Source organism: Hyperolius riggenbachi, chromosome 9 (assembly GCF_040937935.1).
Source record: "Hyperolius riggenbachi isolate aHypRig1 chromosome 9, aHypRig1.pri, whole genome shotgun sequence".
NCBI lineage: Eukaryota > Metazoa > Chordata > Amphibia > Anura > Hyperoliidae > Hyperolius > Hyperolius riggenbachi.
The window spans coordinates 164565528-164579341 of NC_090654.1; the positions used below are offsets into that span (position 1 = coordinate 164565528).

The 13814-nt window shown below is 41.8% G+C and overlaps 1 protein-coding gene across 11 annotated transcripts in view; it reads left to right on the forward strand.

Moving 5' to 3' along the window:
* Positions 1-13814, forward strand: part of CACNA1D (calcium voltage-gated channel subunit alpha1 D) — a 665324-nt gene that overhangs the window by 34940 nt on the left and 616570 nt on the right. For all 11 annotated transcript variants that reach the window (XM_068253651.1, XM_068253660.1, XM_068253661.1 and 8 more), the window contains exon 2: positions 10948-11269. In XM_068253651.1, the coding sequence (XP_068109752.1) occupies positions 10948-11269 (322 nt within the window). The remainder of the gene's footprint in view (positions 1-10947; positions 11270-13814) is intronic.

A 13814-nucleotide genomic window follows, 5' to 3' on the forward strand; every position in this document is an offset into this window, starting at 1 on the left:
TAGGAAAACTAAAACATTTAAACATGTAGCTTGTTAATACATGAAATACAGCTTAAGGTAGGTATTTAGTGCATCATGCATTATATTGTGTGTGATGTTAAATACTGCAAATACAATGAATGGAGCAGTGCATACTGTAAGTGACAATGTCAGACAGTGCAGTCTATGCACTTTTGCTATCCTTGCACTTTATAAGCGTTGCTAAAATGCGCACTGCAATGCCTATAATATGAACAAGGGCTAAATTAGTATTTTTTAATTTAGCTTTGAGGGTAAGTTCACAGTGGGACGTTAAAGTCGCGCGTTAAAACAGCATTTAACGCAGAATAACTCACTGCAATGAAAAATCAATGCCCTGTTCACAGTGCACACGTTGCGTTGGTGTCTAACGCTGCACGTTAAGTAAAAGTACTGCATGCAGTGCGTTATACACGTTATTAGCTGCGTTGGACTGTTTGCACATGCTCAGTAATGACTTGGAAGCATACTTTTCATTGCCTGTATTTTTTACTGTATCTGCTGTATGCGACGGTAACGCTGCGTTGCCACTTTTTGGGCGCGTTGCGTTGTAAGATTGCGGTGCGACTTTAACGTGGCATCAAAACGCAACGTCCCACTGTGAATCTAGCCTGATACACAAAATTACTGTGCACTGTGGCTGTTATCATTATTCTTTGTTTATTATTACTAATGCCTGTGCGAGTGTGGCCACACCTGCACAGTAGCATAGAGCACTTGGACGAGCAGCTTCAGCTTACTGGGCATACTTGTGTAGATGCAATGCGGCTGTGCTTGTTCACGCACAAGCCCTTGTCGGATACGTTCAGAGGGTCCACGCGTGGCAACAGTGGGGGCGAGTAAGACATGAAAGGCCTTAGGACTATTCAGAGGCTTCCCTCTACCTAACTTTTTTTGAACCATTTCTGCTGCTGGGATGTGAGATCCAAGTTTGCAGCGGCAGCTGCTACAGCTGCAGGGGTGCATTAGTCATGTCCCTGCAGCTTGGGGAGCTGTGCACGCTATTGTGCGGGCAGAAGCACACGATCGTGATGTTGCCAGCAACAGGGGGGATTGGCTGCAGGGGATAAAAGTCCCCTGAGCCAATCCATTCTCGTCCGCCGAGAATAATCACTGTTTTGTTCCTCCCGCGCTGATTTCCGCCGCTTACCACCGATTCATTAATCTCCCTCTAGGCCACTGTGATCGCAGGCATCCATTGAGGCCTGCGTCACTTCCCTAGTTACAATGTAGCAACACATTTCTTCCTATGCCATACTTATTGTACGCGAATAGGAAGCACTAGGTGAGGACATCTTGTAGCCAAATAGTAAAATTACACCTACTGACTTGGGAATAAAATGTTTCAATATATGTCAAGAGGGCATATTATTATTCAATTATGGGCTAAAAATTTGTGGTGGATGTAACGTTGCAATAACCGGGACAAATGGGCAATTCAAATGTGTGGATTTTAATTACGGTACCATGTATTATTTTAAAACTATAATGGCCGAAAACTGAGAAATAATGAATTTTTTCCATTTTTTTTCTTATTATTCTCGTTAAAATGCATTTAAAATAAAATAATTCTTAGCATAATGTACCACCCAAAGAAAGCCTAATTGGTGGTGGAGAAAACAAGGTATAGATCATTTTGTTGTGATAAGTAGTGATACAGTTATTGGGAAATGAAAGGAAGGAGCACTGAATGTAAAAATTTCTCTTAAGGTGAAAAATACCCACGGGCTGAAATGGTTAATCGACTATGGTTCAGATGTTACTAGAAGGTACTTAGCAAACACCAGTTTTATGGTGTTGAGAGACACTTCATTACAGAATCACTTTACACGGACCTGAAAAATTATGAACACTCCCGTTGTATTACTGTTTTCTAAAAATGCTACCTGTCTGACAATTAGATTGAATCAATTGAGAGGCTCTTGGAGTGGTATATTATCCTAAAGGTGCGTACACACATGCGACTATAGACGTTTGAAACGATCATTCCCCGATCGTTTCAAACGACGATCGTTTAAAAAAAAGCAACCAACGATCATTAAGTCTAACGACGGACGAGCTAGATCGTTAAAAACTAACGATCTAGCTTGGCGGATTTTTACCAACGACGATCGTTTGCAAAAGTAGTACATCGTTGGAAACGGTTGTTCGTACTAGGCTTGACATGCGCATTTCGCTATTTCTCCATGAAACTTCTCATTTTTATGCGCAAGTGCAATAGTTGCTTTATGTGATGTAACGTTCGTTCTAACGATCAGATCGTTACACACATTTAAAAACTAACTTTACTTAGGTCGTTCTTTCATCAATTAAAAGTTCGTTCGTCGTTCTCAACGAACGATCGTTGTCGCATGTGTGTACGTAGCATTAGACAAGAAACACTGGGACACTGGGAGCCCAATAAAGTGTAGTATGTAGTACAAAACGGATATAATTAATATACTGTATAGGGAAGGGTACTCATAAACCAGGTTTGCTTTGTCAAGCAACCACTATATGCGTGTGTAAAGGAAAGCTGTCCTTGCTCTGCTTTTAAGGTCTTCCGCTATCAGTGTGGTCACTCCAAAGATCATAAAAACACAACCTTCTAACAGAGGTGAAACCTAATAGAAAAGCAAGAGGTTACACAGAAAGGACAAAGTGTTTTGTGGCTCACGACACAGTCAACAGCTCTCATGTATGGATTTGTCTGCTGCATTTCTACAATGCGCAAACTCTGACCTGCACCACTCTTGTGCACAGTAAACATGATGCTATTTTTTCAATGGAATGGAATGCGCCCGCCCGCGATTGCAGCGAACACTGCAACAGACCTCAAGAACAGTTCAGTAAATGCAAACTATATGGATATGCTACTTCTTTTTTGCACATTAGGGGTACAGCATCAGATGCGGATTCACAAGGCTGATTCCGGAGATCCATTTCAGCATGAAATTGATTGGTAATCGGCCTGCAGTGTATGGGCAGCCAACAGATCTCTCTCTAAAGGTAGCCATACACTGGTCGATTTGCCATCAGATCTACCAACAGATAGATCCCTCTCTGATCAAATCTCATCAGAGAGGGATTCTACGGCTGCCTTTACTGCAAACAGATTGTGAATCAATTTCAGCATGAAACCGATCACAATCTGTGGAGCTGCCGCCACCTGCCCGCCGGCGATACATTACCTGATCTAGCCGGCGCGACTCGCCCGGTCTCCGCTGTCTTCTTCTCCGCGCTGGTCTCTGGTCCGGCTGGCTTGCTTCACTGAACTTCATGTCCAGGGGAAGTTTAAACAGCAGTGGGCACTCTACTGTTTAAACTTCTTACCGGGACAGGAAGTTCAGTGAAGCTGCAGCCCTGTAGCCCGGAGCCCGGAGCGGAGGCGATACGTTACCTGATCTAGCCGGCGCGACTCGCCCGGTCTCCGCTGTCTTCTTCTCCGCGCTGGCCTCTGGTCCGGCTAGCTTGCTTCACTGAACTTCCTGTCCAGGGGAAGTTTAAACAGCAGAGGGCACTCTACTGTTTAAACTTCTTCCCGGGACAGGAAGTTCAGTAAAGCTGCAACCCTGTAGCCCGGAGCGGAGAAGAAGACAGCGGAGACCGGACGACTCGCGCCGGCCGGATGGACGAACCTACCCATCATCGGTAGGTCAGTGATTGATTACAAATGTTTTTGTGTTCACTGCTCTGACATGTAATGATTAGCTATTAGGATAAGTGTTTGTTAAGTTGTTAAACTGGATTCAGTTTAAAGGTGCATTAGTCACCCAGCTCTATAGCTTTGTCCAGCCTTGAAATAAGCCTTTTCGTGAAGTTTCCATTCATCTTGGCGAGAATGGCACTTTCCAGTCTGCTTTCACCTTCTAATACTCTTGTTTTGCTAAATGACATCTTTTATCAGGGTTTTATTACCAAGCTGTCCTCATCTAAATTCATTCTAGGTTTCTATTAGTTGCTAAATTAGACTTATTCGTAGCGCCTCATGCCTGTCACTGTTTCCATAGCCCATTTCTCCAGTTTAAATTATTGTCCATTCACAATGCTCCATTTTAATCAGCAAAGGTTAGCTGGATGCAAGTCTTATTACAGGGTATAGGCTATGAAATGTTGCATCCGTTTAGTACGCCATTATCAGTCATAGAGCCTCCCATTACACATTTCAGAAATGCTACCCCTCAAGCAGGCATCTCAGCGTTGATAGACAACAATTTAGTTTTGCAAAATCTGTAAAGGTGCCCATTGATGGTACAATTTTTCAGTAAATGTAATCTTCCGATGTGATTTGATCGATTGTAACTAATCAGAAGGCAATTATCGATTGTTCACATTTTCTGAACGATTCTTTCTTCAAATGCAATCATGAAATCCAACTAGCGGATCGATTTAATCCTATTTAGCGATCAAACAAAGAATCGTTCCTTATCGATTGCCTTCATAAATGGCACATTTTCTATACAATTCGATCGTAAAAATCACATTGAAAGATCGCATTTGGCAAAATTATTGTACCGTTAATGGGCATATTTAGGGTCCTTTTTTTTCAAATAAGTTTTATTGAAAATGTTGTTGATAACAGAGGAAATACAACAATTCATAAAACCAACTAGGGTCCTTTTACACTTAATCAGTAAGGCTTTGTTCACATCTAAAATAGCAATAGCTAGCGTTTTGCGATTATGTGAGTGATTTTTTCCCCCCTCCCGGCGATTACCTGCACACTACGATTTTTTGTAAAGCGCTTTTCTAAGCTCTTTTGCAGTTATTCTGTTTTTTTCACTTCCTGACATCAGTCAGGAAATGAACTCTTTCACCCATAAAAAAATAAAAACAATGTATTTATTCATGAAAGCGCGAACGCAATCGCTGCATAAAGCATTTTGTGAGCGTTTTGCGCTTTTCCTATACCTTTCATTATCGCGAAACCACCCCAGAAATGGGGCCGGCGGTGCTTTGGTCAGTGGAAAGCAGACGAAACGCGCAGATATGAACTGTCCCATATGGAATCGGCGCTGAAAAAATTGCGAAAACGCCCTAGGTGTGAACAAGCCCTTACTGTCAGTTATATCTGACAGAAAACTAATTTTCAAAGTAATGCCCATATTTTTCTATGGCTCAGTTCCCACTTTTTAATGGAAAGCTTTTTCACAATGCACTCCTAAGGAAAAAATGCATACCAACGCGTACTAACGCATACCAACATGTAAAAGGGGCCATAGGCAGATGAAGAATGCATTGAGTAGCTACATTGTGAAAGGGATTGAATCCAATAATACTACCAAAGTGGAGGCACACTATAGTGTCGCTGTGCCAGCATAACCTGTAGTAATCCTCAAGCCAAACTTGTGCATGTGCAGAGCACTTAACTGCAGCACACTCTCTAAAGCTGAATACTCACCTCGTGACAAAGGAAGATGGATCACAGCTACACCCCACGACGACGAGTGCTCCCCGAACCATCTTCCGCCTGGCTGGTATGCGAGATGTCAAGCAACGGCACACGGCGGGCGTGAATGTGATCGTCATACTTTGTGCTTGGTAATTTGGGATCTTAAAGATCCAATTCGCTGTGACGGTCGCTATCGCCGTCCGTCGCTAAGCATCATTCGCTTGATTGCGTGCCTTAACCCACAGCGCAAGATCACAGAAATGAACACTTGCCGCTCAAAAAAAAATCAGTGAGGTGTGTACGGGCCTTAAGAGAGCTTCAGCTCTTCCATTTTGAAGGTACTCACTGTGCTACTCGCTCTACCTCCAGTCATTTTAAAGACCATCTGCATGCCTGGAAACATGCTGTATCTAGATTTGCAAAGCTGGATTCTATGCTTGGTTGGCAAGTATTTGACATCAGGTGTGAAATCTCTAGCTGGTGCAGCCTAGATTTCTCCATTGCCAGGCATTGTCTGGAGCCCTGCCAAGTGACCATGATGCCTTTAGGTGGCCACACATCTCTACTGATAGTCTATACATCGATCATTTCCCATAATGTCACGCAAATTATCCATTAACAATCATTAAGGGTGGAATAAATCCAGCATGAATTTAGGATTTAATTTCATATGTATCTTGAATATTTTGTTAAATGATTGGATGTTGCCCTAGAATAAACTGTAGATGGTTGCCTACTTAAAGGACAACTGCAGTGAGAGGGATATGTCGGCTGCCATATTAATTTTCTTTTAAAGAATACCAGTTGCCTGGCTGCCCTGCTGATCTATTTGGCTGCAGTGGTGTCTGAATCACACCAGAAACAAGCATGCAGCTAATCTTGTCTGATGTGACAATAATGTCAGAAATAACTGATCTGCTGCATGCTTGTTCAGGGTCTATGGCTAAAAGTATTAGAGGCAGAGGATCAGCAGGACAGCCAGTCAACTGGTATTGTTTAAAAGGAAATACATATGGTAGCCTCCATATCCCTCTCACTAAAGTTGTCCTTTAATCAATAATAAACAGCTGTTTTGTGTTGTTTTTTTTCCATTTGTAAAACAGAACATTGAAATCGACTAGAGTTTCCCCATGAACTTGCTTGCTGGCGCCTAGATTGGACCAAAGAGACTCTGAATGTGTAGAATATAGCAATTTTTGGTCTTTGTTATTGTTCAAGTCATTTTCTGCTGTGTACAGTTGTGAGCTGATTAAGGTCTTGGCAGAGTAATTATCGTTTGGCCCCAGATAAAATGCTGTTCTGCTGTATCTGTATGGCTAGTCCTCCCCTCCCCCTCCATTAGATGACGACAATGTAGCTACGTAGCTGCTGTGTCCATGGGCCTGAGTCTTGTTGCTTGGTACCTCTAGAAGTAGAACTTGAGGCTGAAGAATGTCATTCAAAATTTACTTCTAAGGAGTTATTTCTGGCGCTGCTCCTGTGTGTCACTTCACAGTCTTTCTTTGTAATCTCCCAGTGCCGTGTGTTGTTCTGCAGCGCTGGCATGAGCAATGGTCAATCCTCACTATTATGGGTTCTCAGCAAGGATGCCGAATGTGCATCTGATTGCAACAGACATGACTACATGCCCTTGAATGAGCACTTTTCCACCTAGGCAGTTTAATAGTTGAAGTGGTTACATGCTTTTTACCAGCGGAGGATGAGGATGTGTCCATAGACATAGTAGATTTATCTGCTTCACCTACTGATAACTATCTATTCAGCTAAACCTTGGTGGCTGTTTTTGCTCTGAGCAATCCCAGCTTCACCCAAAGATTTATACACCATATTGTCTATGACAATATCAGCCAGAACTGAATTAGCTTTCAATAGTCACAACTACATCATCCCAGGTGTCACTGACAGTGATCCGCTATGTTTATGGCTTAGGAATTGTTTCCACTTGTGCGTTGCTAATTGAATTTTCAGCAGCGCTCAGTGATGTGATCTGCAGGGACATTAGAGGTGCTTAGACTGCACTGTTTAGTGTCCCCATCCATTTTTTGCAATTCACAATGGCATCTCAGTGCATGGTTGCATGCATTTTTGCGTGTTCACTGTGCAATTCCATTCATTACAAATTAATGGGATCACAACTGCATCCAGGAAAATCGCAGAACAACACGGTGCTGTGTGTTGCAACGGCCACCGGTGTTTCCCACCATGTGGGCATGGAAACGAGGCCTACAACATATGTACATATGTTTCTTCTTCAGTGATCCACTGAGTTAGATAGTACTCCAACTGCTATTGTGAGGTGTCGCAAAACCCTATTCTCATCTTCCCACATACCCTCCCCATAGGGCAGAATATACCACTCACAGAGATCTAAGCAGCACATCTGTACACTGATAGTGGGCACAATTTCTCTAAAGCCCTTTTTACACTTGTGCACTTTTTTTCCCCATTGCGTTACCCTTTCTGCACGCAGAGTAACACAGCAGCAAAGAAAGTGTATGGGGTCCAGTACACTAACGGGCATTGCTTTGCGCCGGAGTCATCCGATTCAACGGCTCAATAGCGTACGACTTTCATGACGACCCAGCTGCGGCGAAATGAACATCACAAATTTCATGTTGTGTTCTACGTCACTCCCATGCTTCCTTCATAGAAGTAGGAGTAACGCAGGAGTAAGTTAACCCCCCTTTTCTGCGGGCAGCACTGACTAATTTAAATTTCGATTACAAGTAGCTATGTACTCGCAAATACTAGTAGTAAACAACTCTAGTGGCAAACAAATTGTCTGAAGTAGCCCAAAGGCTCTTCCAGAAGACAAAAAGACATAGAGATCCCCCTTTTTGGTTAAGTAATTTAGCAATACCAGATAATGCAATAGATATTTAAGAGAGGTACTCACAAACACGGTTTACAGCACTAGCAATCACAGTATAAGGCAAGTGAGGAAAGCCTGTCCTCACTTGGGTCTTTTGGTCTTTTCTGGTCTAGATTGGTTGCACTCTAAAAAACAAAGAAACAAAAAACTTCTATAAGTTCTAAGAGAACTTCAAGCCTGTCCCCTCCCCCCAAATAAATAAATGGAAGATTAGGGATACACTGGGAGGGAAGAGGCACCCAAAAAGAAGGTAAGTAAATCACTTACCTCAATGAAGAAACTTGTGTGAGAATGCATTTTGCAGTACCTTGTCCACTTCTTCAGGACAAGTGAAAAACAAGAATCACATAAGTAGTACATGTGTTATAATACAGCGCCACGATTATGTCGGCGCTTTATAAATCAATTAAAATAGTAAATCTGCATGCCAAAATTCACAAAAATCTATTACAATAGGATACCCTTTATGGCAATGAAAATAAATCATAACAATAACAACAATCATAACAATAATAAAAATCATAATAACAATTAAAATCATAAAAAAATCTAAAGCAAATCAGCCCACATCTGTTTGTTATGGAAATTATCAAATGCGCTATTCAGTAAGTGAAGACAGCAACAAGTGCCCATCAGTGAAATTAGGAGAATATCCAGCTATATTGCTGGGTGGCCATTTGCATAAACCAATATTCTAACTGGCTGCACACTGATTTTATTGATGGGCATTTTGCCCCTGTTGCTGTCTTCACATGCTGGGTAGCGCGTTTGATGATTTACATAATAAACTGATGTGGGATGATTTGCCTAATTTGACCTAGATGAAAGATTTTCACCTGGAAGATACCGTGAACATACCTATACTGACATGTGGGGTACTATTTGACTTTTTTTTTATTTATATTGTCACTGATTTTCTATTGCAATTTTCTGCCTCCGAGGAAGCGGTCATATTGGGTCTACAAAATGTGCCTTATGCTGCTTATTGAACGATATTCATTACCTGTGTAATATATGCACAGTTTACATGCAAGTGTAACGTTCATGTGTCTGTAAATTACAGTATATTGTAATAAAAGGAAAAGTTATGTTTTATACTGTTGAAATGATTTACAGGCCTTTCAACCCCAAGATTTTTCTTTCTATCATTATGTTAATTATCATTAGATAGGGGTGGCCAATATTCACTACTGGATATGATTTAACATTGTTATAGCTTTCAATTTTAAAATTGTCAATGCAAATGTGCCCATTAAATGTGCAGTTTTAGCAAATTATATTTTTTCCCATAACATCATTCAGATTGAAAGAAAAGATTGTCTAAAAGTGGACCTAAATTGTTGCATAGGAGACAAGGAAAACACAGATAAATCTACCCTATATGTATTAAGAGAGAACAGCCTGTCTAATTCTACCTTATCTGCAAGTAATCACAAGTGTAATTTGAGCCATCAGCGCTGTCTGAAATGTGCCGAGGTGTGTGCTGAGTTTTGCGCTAATATTTAAACACAGGTGGTTAACTCTTTCTGTGCTCCCATGAAACTAGGAAGTTTATGCTGCAGATTTATTATAGGAGTCCTGTAAGCTGTAACAAAGAAATGTTTTTCTTTAAAGTTTATTATGTTGTCACGTATCTTTTAGAGCAGAGAGGCAGTTCTGGGTTTAGGACTGGATCTAGGTCCGCTTTAATCCATCCACACCACTAAAGAATTCACCGTACCATCATATCCCCACCAGTTATGATCGTATCTATGAAAAATACCCCTGACAAAGGAACTGCGAGACTGGTTGGGTTGGAGAGTAGGCGAGTGTATCACTGACCAACTGACCACAAGAACTTGATCCATTGTGTAATGTGTATTAAAGCATATGGGTCCTGTTTGCTTTAAATTGTAATCATGTGCAAATAAAATTGTATGAACTTCTTTATACTATCCAGGATCTGATATTACTTTATTCTTTTGAGTCTGTATCTGATGCACTGGGTGGCTGCAGGTAGTTAAAGGATCTGTTTGTGAAGCTGTGTTTTCAGTAGTGAAGCACTGAGGATTACTCAATTGTTTTTGTGCCATTTGTGGAAATTGGAGCCTCTGGCAGCTACCTGCTTCTGTGCCATTCATCTGAATGTGTTATAGCACCTGTATCTTCTGCCTTTGTGATTAGTATAAATATACACCTTCCATAGAATCAGCATTTGTTATTTAAATATCCATGGGGCAACCATTGTTGACTAATTTACAGGCATTTTTATAGTTTTCAGTTTTAAAATAATCAATATAAAGGTGCTCATTAATGGTAACATTTTTAGTGAACAATCATATTTTCAATCAGATCATTTAGATAGAAATAAAAGATCATATTTAATCCATCCACACCAGAAAAGAATCCATCTTGGAGTATATCTCCACCAGTTATGAAAAATACAGCAAGCAGAATGATCATTTATTTAAGGAAACGATCAATAACGCAAATAGTTCAGAATCAATTGGACCCATCAGTTTCTCTATTTTTATGCAATACAATCTCAATATCTGATTGAAATTTGGATTGTTTACCAAATTGTACTGTTGGGCAAAATGAGTATTATTATTAAAATTATGCCTATATTAGATATGGCATGTTAAATATTTTAATTTTTTAAAGTAGTATCATGTTACTCACAGATGTAATGCTCTTGTTTTCACAGGGGCGAACTATGCAAGTAGCAAGCGACCTCCACTTGCTGTCGACGGGCCAAATCTACAACCCAGGGGTTCAGCACCATCCAAACAGACTGTCCTATCTTGGCAAGCTGCGATCGATGCTGCCAGACAGGCCAAAGCTGCCCAGAATATGAGCACCACCGAATCCCTGCCGGTTGGATCCCTGTCACAGAAGAAGCGGCAGCAGTATGCGAAGAGCAAGAAACAAGGGGGAGGCTCAACAAACAACAGACCAGCCCGTGCCCTTTTCTGTTTATCGCTGAATAACCCAATCCGGAGAGCCTGTATCAGTATAGTAGAATGGAAGTATCCTTTTTCTGTGTTCTATCTGTGGCCCATTCAAAATGGATATCAGGCAATAAAATAACTTTCTAGAATCAAATATGTCAGCGCTCTGCAGATCCTTCCTCTGTCATGCTAACTTCCAGATAATCAGCCTAACACACAGAGTTTATGTTAAAAATTCCTGATTTTGATCCAAACAATAATGCTTAAAATATGTTATTGCTTAAAAAATGATGACCTATTGGCAAATGAATCGGGACCTTATTGCTCTGCAAATCCTGAGTTTAAACCAGGAAACAGTCACAAGTCCCAGCACATATGACCTAATTATTGCAACAAATTCACATATGTTCTAATTCAGGAGACAAAAAAGAAAATGCGATCCTCAGTTCTCATATTCCACAATTATGACACTGCAAGGGAGCGATTATTCTCCAAACATCATAAGTTCTTATACACACACTCATCAAAATAGTCCCAGTTTTTAAGTTCTAATGCTTAGAACTTATTTTATATTAGGACTTAAAAACTGGGACTATTTTGATGAGTGTGTGTATAAGAACTTATGATGTTTGGAGAATAATCGCTCCCTTGCAGTGTCATAATTGTGGAATATGAAAACTGAGGATCGCGTTTTCTTTTTTGTCTCCTGAATTAGAACATATGTGAATTTGTTGCAATAATTAGGTCATATGTGCTGGGACTTGTGACTGTTTCCTGGTTTAAACTCAGGATTTGCAGAGCAATAATGTCCTGATTCATTTGCCAATAGGTCATCATTTTTTAAGCAATAACATATTTTAAGCATTATTGTTTGGATCAAAATCAGGAATTTTGAACATAAACTCTGTGTGTTAGGCTGAATATCTGGAAGTTAGCATGACAGAGGAAGGACCTGCAGAGCGCTGACATATTTGATTCTAGATTATTTAGAGGGTATACACACCCCCCATTGTGCATAGCGCACCAGGCACAAAGTAATAGCTAATAACAATAAGAGTGAGTGAGGAGCGCACTTTATTTCCCCTTGTTTGCAATAAAATAACTTTATTATATTGTATAGGTTTTAGGCTGTGGCTTAATTCATTCAGGTGATGCCTTTGTTTGCACTATAGATATTCTGATGTTGTGTCACATAAAGCATGTTGTTTAACATGGATGATAATGCCCAGTAATTTTCTAAGCCACATGCATGTTATTGCATTAACTCATTAACTTGCTGCAGTGAGTGCACTAGAAAAACGGAATCCATAGTGATACCAAACTGTGATCCTGCCCATTGGAGAATATGGGCAATGCATTCATACAGTATGCAAAATAACATTTAATAAAATAGCATGAAGCACATAATGTGAATGAGGCCTATAGATGGCTTGGGACCTATCGGTTAAGGTAGCCATACACTGGTCGATTTGCCGTCAGATTCGACCAACAGATAGATCCCTCTCTGATCGAATCTGATCAGAAAGGGATCGTATGGCTGCCTTACTGCAAACAGATTGTGGACCGACTTCAGCCTGAAACCGTTCACAATCTGTGGTGGTCGAGGTGCTGACGCCGCTCCCCCCCCCCCCCCCACGCATACATTACCTGTTCCGGCCGGCGCGAGTCCCTCTCTGTCCCTTCAGCTTCTTCTCCGCTCTGGTCTCCGGCAGGAGCGCCCTCTACTGTTTAAACTTCCTGCCGGGCAGGAAGAAGTGAAGCATGCCGGAAACCAGACCAGAGCGGAGACGGAGCAGCGGTGACATCGGGGACTCGCGCCGGCAGAGCAGGTAATGTATTGCCGCTCTATTGCTGCGGTCGTCGGGCACTCGAACGCTGCTAGCAACGCGCTCCCTACCCGAGGGCGATCGACGGTAATTTCCCGCACGGAGCAATCGACGGGATCGATCTATTTCGGGACGAAATAGATCGAAATTTAGCGTGTAGCGTGAATGATGTGACAGCAGATTCGATCCCAGTGATCGAATCTGCTGTCAATCGGCGGGGAATCGGCCTAGTGTATGGCCAGCTTTAAAGCCTGGTACATACTTTAACTGATTGTTTACCATGCAAAGCCTGGCAACCAACACCAGACCCACATTTGAATTTTGTTATGAAGTAATTCATGACTTCAATTTAACTTTATATGTTGCTACTGTGGTAATGGTAAATGTTATTTAAACTTACTTAGGGCTGGAACCCAATACTAGAGCGATTTTCTTAGCGTTTAGGGAGCAATTCAAATCGCTAGCGATTTCCCTAAATGCTCAGCTAATGTTAACCAGCTGAGCGGTCTGGACGAGCTCAGCTCGTCCAACACCGCCAGCGGCTGCCGCTCAGGCCCTGCTGGGCCGATTTTGATGAAATAAAAAGCAGCACACGCAGCCGGCACTTTGCCAGCCGCGTGTGCTGCCTGATCGCCGCCGCTCTGCGGCGATTCGCCGCGAGCAGCGGCGAAAGAGGGCCCCCCTAGCCGCCTGAGCCCTGCGCAGCTGGAACAAAAAGTTCCGGCCAGCGCTAAGGGCTGGATCGGAGGCGGCTGACGTCACGACGTCGGCTGACGTCGATGACGTCACTCCGCTCG